Here is a 17,289-nt window from a genome sequence, read left to right as displayed (position 1 = left end):
TACCCATGAGTTGTTCACCTTCTTGTGCTGTTTATATTTCCTAAAATTGTCAATCTGTTTCCAGGTGTCATTAATAGATATCGGGTTGGATAGCTCTTCTTGTAATCTAATAAAATTCTGTTTCTTCCTCAGTTTAATGTGATCATGTAGTACTTTTTCGGCTTCCACTGCTGCTGAGAGATTTGCAAAAGTTTTGAATTTGTAATATTTAAGTCTTGCTGCGTTTCGTAGTCTAAAAAGTTTCGTGGACTCCTCATCCCACCAGTTTTTGGCCTTAAAGCTACGACCCGGTTTCAGATAAATAGTGCTCTTATCTATGGCGGTATGAAAATCATTCTGTATCTCCTCAATATCATCACCTATTACCATAGAGTCGATATTGTATTTCAGTTTGCTCTGAATTAACTTCCGTTTGGAGCTGTATACCTTGTTGTTCGAGTCCCATTCCATGATAATGGGTTTATGGTTGCTCCCTGTTATCTTGATGTCGAGTGTCCTCCAAGTGATGTTGTGGTAGTTGTTCTTGACCAGAGAGATGTCAATCGCTGATTCAGAAACTGGACCCATGTAAGTTTTCGCGCCGTCGTTCAGAATGTTGTAACCAAAATCAATAGATAGATTCTCGATACATATACCCTTGTCATTCGATTGTGGATTTCCCAAAATGGTGATTTCGCGTTCATATCTCCACAAATAAAAGTCGGCAAGTTGTTATTTATAAAAAAGTTCATAATTCTTTCCAGACTGTCCTCAAAGGTATTCATATCCATGTCTGGAGGAAGGTACACGGCCACGATGTTAAAATTTTTTACAAGGTTCAATGTAGAGATCGAAATGCAGTCACAATTTGTCGAGATTTTGTTTATGCTAAATTTGATATCTCTCCTTAGATAAATACCTACTCCTCCGTATCCATCTTCTCTATACTTGCCGATAAAGTTAAAATTTAATAAACTTGTCAAACTGTTGTCCTTTAACCAAATCTCAGAAAGAATCGCACAGTCGATTTTCTTGTTTTCCAAAAAGATCTCTAAAACCTCCTTGTTCCCCCTTTTGGCTAAATTTTGAATGTTATATTGTAGGAATAACATTTTGACTGCTTAGATTTTACCATTTCGGTTTTGCACCCCTGAAGGGTGCAATTATATCATTTCTGTCCTTATTCAGTAATACTCTGTCTATCGCTCTTGCTATCTCTCCGATAAATTCTCTGTCGGTTTTCTTAAGGGATTCATCCCCCCATCTGCTAAAGAAGGAATTTGCTCTCAGCTGTGTTGCCATTCTCTCAATCTCGGATACCGAGTAGGGATTAGTAATATCATTACCATTATTATATTCAAGTTCTTGTAGGGATTAGTAATATCATTACCATTATTATATTCAAGTCCCGTGTCATTTCGCGCCAGGTCTCCATATCCCGTCTGGCATTTGCCTGTTCTCTCTGTCTATTTCCATTATTCTTAAGTACCTTCGCAAATGAATTCGACTTGTGCAGGAATTTGGCCGCCTCTGTCATGTTGTTAACAATTCTGTCCTTTTTGTTGTTAATACGTGGGAATACATTTTCCATGCCCTCCTCACCTAGTAATTCGAATCGATTACCTCCTACTAATCCAGCGTATTTAATTCTTGCCTCCTTAATGCTCAAGTTCTCTAAGACCATTATTCTCTTCAAATTCAGGGCCTTTTCTCTGGCAGGACAGCTTCTGTTAGTGGGTGCATGGTTGTCCCCACAGTTGGAACATTGTATATTACTCGGGTCGCAGTTATCACCAACATTATGTCTCTCAAAACAGTTATTACATGTTTTATCTTTTTGCTTGCAATTGTCTGCTATGTGATTGAACCTGTAGCAATTGTAACATTGCCCGAAGGGGATAAAAGGTTTAGTAACCAGTTTAGTATATGCAAAATCCATTTCCCTGGGAATTTGTAGACCTTTAAAAACAACTTTCACTTTCATGGTGGGTTCCCTTTCATTACCATTTTTCTTCGTCATCCTAATCAACTTAACAATAGGTACTGGGGAGTTAAGCAGGCCAAAAAGTTGATACATCGTTATTTCCTCAGGTATATTAAAGATAATACCAGTTTTCGTCAGAAGGTGGGTAAAAATTTGAGCAACATAACCGAAATTCTCCAAACGTTTGTCCATCACAAAAACGTTGGCTGCACGTCTTGTCTTAAAAACTATTTTGCATCGGCAGTATCCAATCTTTATGATGTAGTCAATTTCACCCACGTTGAGGTCAATGAGTTTTTTCGTTAGTCTGAATTGATTTATAGGTGTTTTCGGTTCCGATTTGATCGTATCAACATACACCACAAAGGGCCATTTGTGGTCATCTTCGTACAAAACCGGCATTTCCATAGATACATGGATTGTTGGGTCATTTCGATCTTCTGTTGTATCCATTGATGTTGAATTCTCGTGGTCTGATGTTATCCCAGCAGCCATGTTTTCACCTGCAAACTTTTCAAAATCATTATTACGTGCCGTCAAAGGTAATTTAAATGTTGTTTCATTTCCATCTGATAAGCGAGATAATTTAGGGGGCGGTTCTATTCCGCCTTGACCCAGACGGGCCATGGACCCGTCTGAACTTTCCTCCATCACGCAAACACCAAAGTAATTATCCGAAGTATGCGAACAATAGCAGATACACCCACGAGGAGTAAATCAAAAGAAAGTCAAAAAAAAGGGTATAGAAAAATATTATAAAGCTAAATTCCTTCTTCCCCTTAAACGACCAGAAAATTCCGCAAAATTCACAACCGACGCGTTAGGCGTTTTTACACCGAATGTTTGCTTTTATTTATAATCTCGTGAAGAAATTTTAAGAAATAGTTTCAGTTTTATATCAAGACTACAGATCAGTCCATAGTCCAGACTATAGATTAGTCTATAATCAAGACTATAAATCAGTCTATAATCAAGATTATAGATCAGTCTATAGTCAAGACTATAGATCAGTCTATAGTCAAGACTATAGATCAGTGTATAATCAAGACTATAGATCAGTCTATACTCAATACTATAAATCAGTCTATAGTCAAGACTATAGATCAGTCTATAGTCAGGACTATAGAAAAGTCTATACTCAAGACTATAAATCAGTCTATAGTCAAGACTATAGATCAGTCTATAGTCAAGACTATAGAAAAGTCTATAGTCAAGACAATAGAACAGTCTATAGTCAAGACTATAGAACAGTCTATAGTCAAGACAATAGAACAGTCTTGACTATAGACTATAGTCAAGACTATATTCGTATTAAGGAGATATCAACGGATTTAAACAAGCGTACAGACGGATAGACAGACCTAGCTTAATTGACACCGCTATCTATAAGGATACAGAATATATACTTTATGGGAATGATAGACTTATGTATAACCTTCTCACAAACCACTGTGAACTTGTTTTCTTCTCATATGTATTTTCGAACAAATAACAACACGGTTTTATTTAGTTTTTTTTTTGTTTCTTATTTATTATATTATTTTCTTATAAGATTTACTTCAAATGTACTCTCTACACTACTTTATTTTTCCGTATTAAAACAATCCGATTGAGAATACATCTAAAGGATAACAAAATAACAATTTGTGAAGTACATTTATAGCTGTTAAAATTTAAAACTTTTTGCTTTTTTTACATAGAAATAATTTATAAATATGTATAGTATATATTATTAAAAATATATTTATATTGATCACACTAAATAAGGACATTGAAATGATATATATAGATAATTTTTTTTAAATAAGGATTAGTTAAAAATTTATTAATATATTCACTATTAGTTAAGGTAGTATTGCAAATGAACCCCGTTTCTATTTTTTGATTTTTAATAAAAAAAATGTTTATAATTGAAATATACAAGATGTGATCTTATAGATATCTCTATTTGGTAAATAACACTTATATTTTAATGTATTGTTTTTATAACTTAAAGGACAATACTTAATTTCGTTTTTAGCTTTGAGCTTATATTCATTCATGGCCGGGCTTAGTACGTTTTGGCTTTGGCACTGGATTCCAATCTAAATTTGACGAAATGGGCGATGATTCCCGATAATCGTAGACTTCTTTTTTAACCTTACACTTTTGAAATATATCATTATTATCTAGTTTTTGAGCTTCGGAATATTCGTTGTTGCAATTCGATGGCGATGGTGAGGGAGAATTGGCGGCTGCTCCTTCAGTCAGCTCTTCAACTAAATGTTCAATTTCTCTTTGTCTCTCATCTAAGATTTTAAGATTTTCATTTAGATTTCCATTTCCATTTTGTTTGTTTTCGGAAGTCTGTTGTATGGTTGGTGACTGTGGGCCAGATGTGTTGTTGGTGGCGGTAATTGTGTTTTGAGTTTGTAAAGCTGTGAAATCTTTATTAGCTGCCGCATTGAGTAAACGCTGACTACGGTTTATGGACTCTATAATATCTTTGACAGACTTTCGTTTTTCGGGCGGTATGTTGGTTTCCAAGGGAGCCAGTGTAGAACGTTTCCATTCCATATGATTGGCAGGTTTAGGTCTATATAACAAATCAAATTCATCTGCTGGCTTTTGCAACTCAGGGGTAGTAACGGTATTACTGTTGTTAATAGAGGTTTCCAAATTAACCGTTTTCAATTTCTTTGTTTCTTCTTTTTCAACAGATTTAGTTTGACCATTAGTGGTACTAGAGGTTGAAGTTTCTACGATTTTTAAAGTTTCAACCTTTTTAACTTCTGGTACATTAACTTCCTCAGTTTGTTCCCCTTTAGTTTTAATGCTAATATGAGATAAAACTGAATTGTTAATTTTCTTTTCCTCTGCATGGGGTACAGTTGGCGGTGTAACGCTCTCATCACGAGATGCCCTTCGTACATGACCATTTTGGTTATTTGTAAATTTTCTGACGGGCTTGTGTATTTCGGCAAAACCATGTACCTTTCCATTTACATCTTTTGTGACTGGTTTGGGTGACAAAGTGGGCTTGACCAAAATTTCCGGTTTGGCATTAATACGTTCCTCTTTAATAGTCAAATCGTGATTAGTTCGTTCGTTTGTGATGGACGTTCCTACAATTTTAACCGTTTCTTTTATAACAGGTTCACTCTCTGTTTGTTGGGGTTTTCTTCTAGGTGTTGGAGGACTGGTTAATACAAATGGAGTTTTAGTGGTAATGGTATCGTTGACTTCAACATTTTCGTTTGTTTTGAAACTTGAAACACCACTAGGATGTTCCTTGCGTGGTGTGGCTCTGGGACTTTCTACATGAACGTGTATACACTCAACATGGCCAACTTCCGCTTCTGTTTCAGGTTTCGTATGACGTTTAAGTGGTACCGGTTTGTGTGACACTTCTTGGGAATTTGTTTCTTTTATGCACAAATCCGTTACAACTTCAGTAGTTTTTGGCTGCTGCTGCTGTTGTTGTTCAACTGATGAACTGACCACTGTAATGTTATTTGATTTCTTTGGTATCGCTCCATTTGTTTTGATTTCTTTACTATCATCAGTTTTTATTACTGTTTCATTTGAAACTTGAGCCACCTTGGTTTCTTTTTCCAAAAGTTTATTAACATCAGTTGTTGTAGTTTTTGTGGTTGTTGTCACTGTTACGATTTCAGTGGTAACCTGACCATTTGTTTTAGTTACCGGCATTACGTTCTCTTTCGTTGGAATAACACTAATAACTGTGGTGGAGGTGGCGTTTTGGGAAGTTTCTTTTGCAGCTGGCTTTATTTCCAGCTCTTCTTCCACTTTAAGTTTTTCCACATTATTTGTGGAAGCTTCCGTTTTCGTTGTGCTTGTCACTGTTGCCGTTTGAACATCTTCCTTCGGGGCCACTTCGACATCATCGTTGTCCTTAGTTTTAACAAAGCTTTCTATTTCAGCTGTTAAATTGGCAATATCTATGTCCTCTCTAATACGTAACTCATCATGGGTATTATCGTGACTAGATTCTATAAGAATTGTTGGAGGTGGTGCTCCGTTACTGCGACCGTGAATCTGAAATGATTAAAATAAAGATGCATTAGGTATTGAAAGATAAAGTATGTGCCAAAATTGGAAAGGATATATGATTAGATATATTATGGAAAATCGCTTTCTCTCTATAACGGCAACTTGCTGAAACCATTGATTCTATAAGTTCAATGTCGACTGAAGTGGATTTTGCAGTAGTCGACGAAGGAGATGGTAGAATACAATATTCCAATCAATGTCGATTGAAGTGGTGTTTCCAGTAGCCGACGAAGGAGATGGGAGATGGTGGAATACAATATTTCACTAATAACCAATAAGGAGCTTATACAGATCTTATTCTAAAAGTTGTTAGTTCAATGTTTAGGAATATAAGCCAGAAATGCGAGTAATATGCGAGATCACCAATTTTGCGACTTTTGATTGGATTTATTATTACTTATGAATGTCGATTGCTTTACGTAAGTACCTGACATAATGCCCTACCCCACGGTGGTCTTTTTTTATCCACTGGGTAGACTTGAACAACGGTCTGCCATCGCCTGTGAATCTTTCAATGAAGAACTCAGACGGCAATTTTTGTGCATGGATTGGGTCGGTCCGTGTACAAGCACTTTGCTGAAGTACTCGAGAGAGACACATTTATTATAGGTAGACGGGTGGATGAGGCCCTCCGTACCCCACATTCATCCCGTACCATATACAATTAATACCAACTCATTTCCAATGCTTAGTCAAACAGTCACTCCTCTGCGGGGTATCTGTTGTTTCGACAACAGCACCGAACTTACCCGAAATATTTACTTCACATTACATCAGTCTTTTAACCGCAACCTACTCTTCCCGCGAATTTGGGTTTAAACTACAGCTACTCAACCAATTGACCAGCCAGGATAACTGGCTACCCGTAGTACCAGATTATGCGGTGCTCTGGTTTGACCTCTTTCAATCTAATCAAGGACTGTAACCAATTTTTTAATGCCGGCCAGACTAGAGGTATTGGAATAACCCCTCTATTCCCCGGGATTGCAATAACACCATGGAGGCTTCACCAAGGTAACATGCCCCCGGGGGGAATACTTTTACTAATGTTGTAAAACGAACGTTAAATAAAATTTAATCTATTTGTGATCGAAGATTTAGTTTGACGAAAGAGTCTTTGGGATTGATCGCCATACATCAAACCCAACAAGGGACTATAGGTTGTTGAATTCTCTCGCTAGTACACCAGTCATCTATTTAACTATATAATTAACTATATTGTTATTAAGAAATCTCTTTATTAACTAAATTTTCTCCAAATTTCGATTAAAATTTTAATTATTTAAATAAATATTATGCTTTTTTATAAAACCTATTTAATTCTCCATAAATTCATGGCGCAAAAATGGAGAAAACAAAAATAACAAGAATAAGATATCTTATCGAAACAAATATTTATCGTTAAGTAAATACTCACACCACTAACTGACTGACTACGACAATGTTTATGAACTAAAATTCATACATTGCCAACCAACTTAATAATTAATTATTGTATAATATGTACCTATGTTAGTATTAAATGTTTGTACAAAAAAATACTTGTACATACAATACATACATACATATACTGTAGAGAAATATAACTAAATTAAATAACAAATAAATTAATTACTGGATACTTACTGGTGTTGGTGGCGCTGGAGCTCGACGTTTCTTGCGTGGTGTTCGCGATGTTAGAGTTGTTGTAGAACCACCATTGACACTTCTCATGCAAGACGAATTGATGTCTTCATTGTCATCATCATCGGATTCAAATGGATTTGTGCTAACCATACTGGATTGTGATGATCTAATAATAATAATTAAGATTTTTATTATTATTAGCGGATTAGTTAAAAGGGGGTTAAAGGGAGAGATAAAGTATAATGGATATAATATTATATACATATGATTAGCAATATAACTATAATTGGAAAAACTTATTGTTGGACATACAAATTTGTTTGTAAATTTTGTTTAAAAACATTTGTTGCTAGTATAAAATGGTCTTAAATTTTAAGAGAAGGTATCCTAAGTGATGTAAATTGACTTTGTGAAAGTTTGAATAACTGTAACAATTTAGTTTTTCTTGAAATTAAAATATATAATTTAAAAATAATGATGGAAGTAAATGGGCTCATGTCCTGTATATAGGATATGATAGGATCTTAATCGAGCTACCCAAGACGTCATATTATATTACCCCACAGTGTTCAAAGTTAGTGCTGCTTCTAAATATGTATGCTAAATATTGGGTGTTTGACCTGGTTCACACTAGGAAACTTTTGATTTTTGTGTGTGATAGAAGGAAAAAGAAATATCAACCATCTCTTTCCCTCACACACAAAATCAAAAGTTTCTCAACAAAAGTTTCCTAGTGTGAACCAGGTGTTAGATAAGCTTCTCTTGTGATCCCATTTAATGAATATTGACCCAGTTGCAATGACATAGAAATAGGCCGAGCCTAGCTGTCAAGAGATATCTTGGTTAAGACTTAATGAATTGCTTAGATTTCTCTCGGCTTGGCCTAATAATACACCACTTTGTCAGTGGTTCCGTCTAAACAAAGTCCTTTCAACTCTACTTGATCTACTTGAGTGTAAGAACTGTTTCACAGAACCGTTCGACAATTTCACTGAAAGTGTTACAAAAAAAAACCCTAAACTTTCTTAAAAACACTCATGTCTTTTCTGATCAAATGGAAATATAGAAATCGTCCATCTATACCAAGTCACTTCTTAAACAATGATGAAAGATTCCTATTAATAAGGATGAATAAACAATAACTCATAAGTGTCAGAATAAAGAACACGAAGAAGGCTAGTGGACATTTGAAGGAAGACGGACAAAGGTCTATATTAAAATCCCTCTTGAACAGAACACTCTAAACATGGAACCCAACAATTAAAGCGTCGCATTCATTGTGGACTCTTTAAGTTTAAAAATATACTTGAATGACGTCCTGAACTGCGATTTGATTCGTATTATTATAGGGTGCTGTTAAATATAGTAATTCTAGGTTATACTTTCATTATGTTCATACCCAGCAGTTCGATAAAGAGTCAATGCATACGAAAAAGACAGTAATTTCCACTAATAGTTAACCACCTGGATGATCGTAATTCGTATGCTTTGGCTCATTCGTCACGAATGTACACTTTGTAATCGAGAATGAAGACAGTCGTCACTTTAGTGTCCTCTCTGTAAGCGGGAGCGGAGACTGTCGTCTCTTTAGTGTCCTCAAGTAACTTAGACATTATACTTTTAAAAGTTGTTTTTTTTTGTACTTCCAAAAGTAGCTATTTTACCCATCTTTTGGAGAAATGATTATTACTTTCTACTAATATGCCCTTTGTAAGCGAGAGCGGAGGCAATCGTCTCTTTACTGTCTCTTTGTAGGGTGTAGAGTGACGATTGACTTCCTCGTAGGACAAGCCCATGTTAAAATGGTCGGTCACCTGGGTAGTCAGATGGCTAGGGGCCACCACAAGTGGTAGGTTAAGTGGTCAGTTCGGGACTGTCCCGTCGACAGCCGGCATAATATACCCGTCGCTGGGTATATTATGCCGGCTTTACACGATCACACAAGTAATATGGTTTGTCAAAATCTTGTGTAAAAGAGCACGGATGGGATCGCCTAAAGCAATATGTAATGAAACCATCACACATTGAGAGAGAATACGGATTGAACATTTGACAGCCGCTCACTTCATTTTTGGAAATGATTTAAAAAAACAAGCAGGCCGCATTATATCAGGGATGTATTTTTATGTAAACACATACAAAATCAGTGAAACAGCTGTTTCCATCTTACTTTGTTATTGTTTTATAGCAATCGTCTAAACATAAAAAATATAAACCATACGACTTTTAATCCCTTTTTTGTTATACGGATGGAATTTCATTTTACTTTTTCATTAGACTTTACGTACGTAAAATGTGATCGTGTCAAGTGCCCTTTGTTTCAAAGGTCTATATAATAAACTCGTATAATAAAAACAAGGGATTAAGACTTTTTGAAGGGATTAAGTTAACTTAATTTTTGAAAAAAAAAATTAAACCGATCTACATCACTTTAGATTCCTTCCCAAAAACTTATAATGAAAATACCAATGAACGTAACAGTTTGAAAAAAAATACAGATAAAAACATAATTATGAATCCAAAAAGGTGCTAATAATAAACAAATATCACAGATATAATAAAGACATTTTTTCACCTCGAATGGGAAATACAAATGTAAACAACACAATGAACACATATGGAACATTTAATATTCCCAAGCATGAAATTTAACAACAATAATAATATATATAATGAAAACAATTAAAACTTGAACCGATACATCGATAACACCTTCATTTCACACAAAAATACAAAGAAAAAAACAAAAACATTTTCCCAGTACAATTAACGAAGAAAAGCATCCGAGTAAAATAATACACGATGTTTTAACAAACTTCAACACGAATGTTTTTTATATCTAATCGAAGATTAGATATATTGGGACAAACTGACAGACTGACTCACCGCCTAATCATGACATTATCGCATTCGTATTCGTATGGGCCTCTACCAATATTATTTGTACGAGTATTACGCAATGGTTGTGGTGTTACTGACCCACCATAAACATACCTTCTGTTTTGTGATACTCCCGTTGTATGTTGTTGTTTCTGTTGGGGCTGATAGCGGGGATTAGAACGGGTAACTTGTATTGTGCTGCGATAGCCATCATTACGATTTAAGCCAATACGATCCTAGAATGAGGTAAAGTTTAGATATATAAAGTTAAGTTTCTCTTAACATTTTGTAGAAAAATATTGAGTGCTGAGCAAGTGTAAACCGGCACTAAATTATGCCAGAGTATGCTGAACATTATTTAACTGTAAAACCTTTCGGGCTTGAAATAAACTGTCTGTAATGATTCTATTCACAGTTTTGCACATAAATGTTAAATCTTCTAGTCTGTAGTTAATTCAATCAAATTTACATATAATTGATGTTTAAAATCTTATAAAATACATATGTATGGGGTATTCACACGGTGTGCTATCAAGTCTTAGGGCGGGTTTCTTACTCGTCAGTTAAACTAGGCTTAATTTGCTGTTAGATTAAACTCGGAACAAATTTAGGCGGACTTTAACCGATAATTGTGTTTTTCAGTTTTAGATTTAAGCTCAGTTAACTTTGTTAGTATTGCCAAGTTTTCACTCAAAAACATAAACAATGAACAGCTGTTTTTTGCAAACAATACTTTTGTAAAATGGAAAATTTTGGATAAATTTTAAATAAACATTTAAAACAATAATTAATGAAACAAAACAAATCAGAAAATTGCAATTTACTTAAAATATTATGTTTTTGTTCTTCCGAAATCATTGTTTTATTGTTTTTGTTAATTGTGTTTTCTCACTTATAACTTTAGTTTAATTGGCCAACTACACTCAGTTAAACTAAGATAATAAGTAAATTTACTGGTAACTGAAAAACACGAAACATATATTAAACCAGGTTTAACCAAAGAATGAAGCTTATCTTTATCAGAAAAACTCGCCCTTATTGTCATACAAAAAGTCTCAAATCAAAAAAACATTTGTCCAATTGACAATCGGTGTTGTACGCTTGTATCGTAATATGTTGTAATTTTTTTTTATTATTGATTTGTTTTTGTTTCCAAAAATTTTTATGACTTACAACTATACGACATCAATTGTGTTTAATAAATATATAATATAGATTTAATACATACATTACTTGTTGGCAATGTTTGCAAAGAACTTCTGTAGGTTGCATTACGTTGAAAACTGTCACCATTTATGGATGGTGTATTGCTGCCACGTAAACGATGATCAAATGTATTCCAGCCATTGTCGACAACATAATCTCGTCGTAGTGTTGGCGGACTTTCTGATGTTTTATTAATACCCAGTGTGGAAGATTTCTTTTTCATGCGAAATGATTTAAAAGCCCTTGGGAAGAAAAATAAAAGGTAAAATAATTAAATAATATTTTCATTTTAAAACTTAGTTTTCATATGACATCCTTTAAAGTTTCTAATAATATAATTTTACATAAAAATGTAACCAATTACTCATTCCTTCACTTACCACATATCCTTAAGATTTCCAATGGAAAAACTATTTCTACGACCCTCATTATCTTTTTTGCTTATCTTCCAGAATCTTAAACGTTTGTGCTGATCATCTTCGTAGAAGGGATTTAAATGTTCTGGATAATTATATACCGATACTTGACTGGTTGAGCGTCCATTGCGCATTACCATTACGTCACCGTTTAGACTTCCCATTATTGCTATTTACAGTTCTATAAATAGGCAAAACAATAAAGTCAATTATAATAAAATCAATCATTTAATAAATATTTAATTGAAATAGCAACTAGCTTAACTGTCAACAGCGGCGACAAATAATGTTATGCGAATATTTATTATTAATTAAATATGTTAAATATAAATAAATACATCACCATTGCATAAGTAAACAAATAAAGACTATAAATTATTAGTTTATTAGATAAAATTTAGTTTGTTTTGATTCTAAATTATTATTACCTGATGACTATATTTAAAAATTTACCATCTTTAACATTGGAAAAAGATTTTTGAGAAAAAATTCTTGAAAATATTGTTATTAATAGATCAACTCTCTCCTATTTGATCAAACACTGTTATTGATACCAAAGCAAAAAAAGAACTTCCAAAGAAGCGAAAATGAAGTAGAACTTACTCCATGGAAGTACTAAAAAATTCCTGTAGAAATGATGAAGATGTTAACACAGTCTTGTTCAAGGGGGGATGTTCTTTTTATTTGATTCCAAATTCACTTTATCTGAAGTCATTCTCAGGAAGTAATTTTTGAGTTCTTTTTTTTTTGGAATTTATTAGGAAGTGAAATTATAGAATACAACTAATTTGACTTAAATAATATTAACATAAATAAATAAATAAATAAATAAATAAATAAATAAATAAATAAATAAATAAATAAATTACAAGCATTTATCAATCAACTCCAAAATAAAATGGGTTTAATTCAAAAAAGTTTAGTACAAAAAAATATGCCTTCAATTATAAACAAAATTGAATTCTTTTCGCATTTTTGGAAGTCAATAAACCTTCCACAGAAGAAAAAATAATCCACTTAGTTCTACTTTTGAAGTTGTGATAAATGTTATTCTTTTGGAAGTACTTCATTTTATTTTTGCTGGAACATTTCATTCAACATTTATTTTTACCGACTTTATATCTGAATGTATTAAATGGATTTGCAAAACAGTTGTTAAGTCCATATAGTGTTTAATGGCAGGTAATGGAAAGCGCTTCTTATTGTACAGCCATTGAACGTTCCTTACGAGACATTGTTCTTCAGTAGAATATCAAAAGTGTGGGAAACTGTATGAAGTAGTGTTCTATATGAGGAGATATCTGTTTATGTAAATCAGTTATCAGAAATTTGCCGATTTCTCAACGAAAACTAGGGTTTCCTACTTGTTTCTTATAAAAATGTGAACTAAATTGAAATTGACGATTTTTGATATATAATTTGGCAATAGTAATCATCAAATCAATTCCATCTATGAAAACAAACCGCAACTAAATTCACAACAAAATCAATCATCATCCTTGTACATTGAACATAATTTGATTATTTATTCAAAAACTGACAATTTATTTATTTAAACTAAACAAATGCAATTTGTTGTTAGAAAATAGCAAATATGATTTCACATTTTGTTTAAATATTCCAATAATGTACGAAACACAAAAGTGACGTGCAATCCATCTGTTAATTGCGGTTAAATCAGAAGTGTGTGAGAAAAAATTTATTTTTAATAATGACAACACAGATCATAATAAAAATAAATAAAAAGAGTATTTTTATTGCATTAATAAAAGGAATTTTAGATTGAATTAATTATTTAAGAAAAGTTTCCATTGATAAAAGTGTGGAAGATACATAAATAAATAATTTTATTTTAAAAATGTTTGTAATCGAAAAATGTTCATAAAATAACTATCTAAGCCGATTATCGATCTCTGTTCATAATTTTAGGTACTGGGCGTATGCGACAAGGCGTCAATTGTTGCTGATTTAAGCGCCTTTTACATTACACTACTTAGGGCGGGTTTCTTACTCCTCATTAAAACTAGGCTTAACTTGCTGTTAGATTAAACTCGGAACAAATTTAGGCGAACTTTACCGATGATTGTATTTTTCAGTTTTAGATTTAAGCTCAGTTAACTTTGTTAGTATTGCCAAGTTTTCACTCAAAAACATAAACAATGAACAGCTGTTTTTTGCAAACAATACTTTTGTAAAATGGAAAATTTTGGAAAAATGTTAAATAAACATTTAAAACAATAATTATTGAAACAAAACAATTCAGAAAAATGCAATTTACTTAAAATATTAAGTTTTTGTTCTTCCGAAATCATTGTTTTATTGTTTTTGTTAATTGTGTTTTCTCACCTTTAACTTGAGTTTAATTGTCCAATTACACTCAGTTAAACTAAGATAATAAGTAACTTTACTGATAACTGAAAAACACAAAACATATATTAATCCAGGTTTAACCAAAGAATGAAGATTATCTTTATCAGAAAAACTCGCCCTTAAGGGCACTTCAAACAATCACACTTTACGTACGTAAAGTCTAATGAAAAAGTGAAATGAAATTCCATCCGTATAACAGAAAAGAGAATAAAAGTGGTATGATTTATATTTTTTTGTTTATACGATTGGTATAAAACAATAAAAAAGTAAGATGGAAACAGCTGTTTCACTTTTTTCAAAAAATGAAGAGAGCCATACAACTGTCAAATTTTCAATCCGTATTATCCCTAAATATGTGATGGTTTCACTACATATTGCGTTTAGACGAACCCATCGTACTCATCTACACAAAATTTTGACAGATCATATTACTTTTGTGATCGTGTAAAATCGTGTAAAGTCGGCTTTACAAGCAGAAGATAACGGATAGGATATTAAAAAGTTTAGACTCTAAACGCTATATGTATGTAATAAAGCCAACACACATGAGATATTTGACATAGTATACTAATCATAAATGTCAAAAAATAAGTGGTGCATGATGATATGTTAATATGTTTGACAGTTAAGACTGAAGCACTTTATAATAAAAAGGGATTTAACAAATACATATAGAATTACTTTTATAAATTGTTTATTTTAATAAAGAATAAATCACAATTAATTGTTGTTGTGTCCAATATTTATTTATTATCTTATTTACATTTACTAATCGTTATCTGTATAACCCAGTTAATTTTATTGATAACCTCTTATTGAAAACCTTATTAAATCAATTACTCATCATTTAATTGTATTAAAATAAAATTTAAAATTTTTCGAATCCTATTGTTTATTAAATTAGATTAGTCTTTGTACCCAGAAATTCTTAGACAACAATTCTATTTTACACTGATAACTTTAAAATTGAATACTATTAAACATCAGTTGCGTACAATGATTCAATTATCTAACACTTCTGATGTTTTAAATTCGTTCGTGAATTTGATCTGGAAATAGTTTGTAACTAGCCTTAATGTAATTCCTAGACATTGACCGCCCTGGTGACTAGCTATTGTAATAAGTGATTGTTGTACAATTAAGTCCTAGTCCAAAAGGAGTCAATACATAGAAATACAATATTTTTGCTTAAATTTATTTTGAAAGTATCTACTGTCCATATTACTAGGGGACAGTACTTTACTGACGCCTTTCCACGCTCCCACTTACAAAAGGTACACTAAAGTGACGACTGTTTTCACTATCGTTTGCAAAAAGTACACTCGTGACTAATTACGAATTAGATCCGGACAGGTGGTTAGACGTTAGTAGGAATAACTAACTTTTTCGGATGCATTAAATCTTTGTTGAACTGCTGGTATATTATATTATTTACATTAGCATGTAGTTGTAATGAAATCGTTCAAAACTTTTTGCACTTCATATTTTTCACAATTACTTCTCTTCTTATTTAAACCTTAAACAGTGAAAGTAATTGAAAATGCAAATATTTTCATTTTGCAATGAATAAGATGATTCCTTTTCTATTAAATGTTAATTAACAAATTGCAGTAGATTATTAAGTTCAGCGGTCATTTCAAATAAAACACTAAATAATTTATATGCAAATATTTACATTGCATACAAATACATACATACATTGTAAATATTTATAATAAGTTTTCAAATTAAAAAAACATTTTTGTATTAGACGTATCAGTATAACTAAAACAAACATTGTTTTTGTTTTCCAATCACATACTGCGGTACAATGGGTCTGATTCCCTTATTCACAAACAAAATTCTTATTTTATAAACGATTTATAAATTAGATTTTATATGGAAATTTTGTTTTATAAACCTGTTATAAATAAAAACTATTAAGAAATTTAAGTCGGCCGAGACCGACCATACACCTTTTACAAAACTAAAATGTGATTTAGTTGTCATAATAAAGCATTTATGTTGAATTGTATCTTGCTCAGATATACTTAAGCAGTGAAAATTTGAAGGCGGGGTTTTCGTAGAGGCTAGCGTCATATGAGGCCCTGTAATTAAAGAATACGTGAGGGTTACCAAGTCTAAGATAGCACTTGGTTTTTCCGCCTTTTGTCGATGTATGAGTATATTTAACATAATTATAAACTTAAGAGCCCTATTCGGCGTGTTTAAGTTGTATGGGGGCTAGTTGAAAAAATGGACCAATGTTAACCATTTTCAATAGGTTTCGTCTACGGTATTATAGAAGATTATGTGCCCAATTTCATTGAATTATCTCCAAAATTGCGACCAGTACTTTGATTCAAGGTTTACAAGCCCTATTCGGGGGTTCAGTTGTAGGGGGGGCTAGGTGAAAGAAAAGACCGATCTTAACCATTTTCAATAGGCTTTGTCCTTGGGACAATATAAGATCATATTATTGTGCGTTAAAAAAATCAGCATAAACCCAATATACTCTACCCACTAAAGTGGTGTAGGTTATAATTAACTGTTAAACTATAATATTGCGCTCAATTTTTGGAATTTATGATCAGAATACAAAAGCATATCATCATGAGAGGTTGGTATTTTACTTTGAAAGTAGTCATCGATGTTATAACGTACGTTTGGTTCAATAGATCCTGTAAAAATCAATCAATCAATCAATCAATCTATCTATCTATCTATCTATCTATCTATCTATCTATCTATCTATCTATCTATCTATCTATCTATCTATCTATCTATCTATCTATC

The 17,289-nt window shown here is 32.6% G+C and overlaps 1 protein-coding gene across 2 annotated transcripts in view; it reads right to left on the bottom strand.

The window, feature by feature from the left end:
* Positions 1-3,512: 3,512 nt before the first annotated feature.
* The window catches only part of LOC111680915 (triadin), a 32,106-nt gene continuing 18,329 nt past the window's right edge, over positions 3,513-17,289 (bottom strand). The window contains exons 3-7 of one of the 2 annotated variants that reach the window (XM_046952052.1): positions 12,109-12,325; positions 11,751-11,970; positions 10,529-10,758; positions 7,643-7,808; positions 3,513-6,001 (exon numbers count right to left, since the gene is read on the bottom strand). In XM_046952052.1, the coding sequence (XP_046808008.1) occupies positions 3,998-6,001; positions 7,643-7,808; positions 10,529-10,758; positions 11,751-11,970; positions 12,109-12,308 (2,820 nt within the window). In that variant the 5' untranslated portion in view covers positions 12,309-12,325 and the 3' untranslated portion in view covers positions 3,513-3,997. The remainder of the gene's footprint in view (positions 6,002-7,642; positions 7,809-10,528; positions 10,759-11,750; positions 11,971-12,108; positions 12,326-17,289) is intronic. The other variant, XM_023442625.2, reaches the window with a different exon arrangement.

This window comes from Lucilia cuprina, chromosome 2 (genome assembly GCF_022045245.1).
Source record: "Lucilia cuprina isolate Lc7/37 chromosome 2, ASM2204524v1, whole genome shotgun sequence".
NCBI classification, from domain to species: domain Eukaryota; kingdom Metazoa; phylum Arthropoda; class Insecta; order Diptera; family Calliphoridae; genus Lucilia; species Lucilia cuprina.
This window is presented reverse-complemented; position numbering and strand designations above follow the sequence as displayed.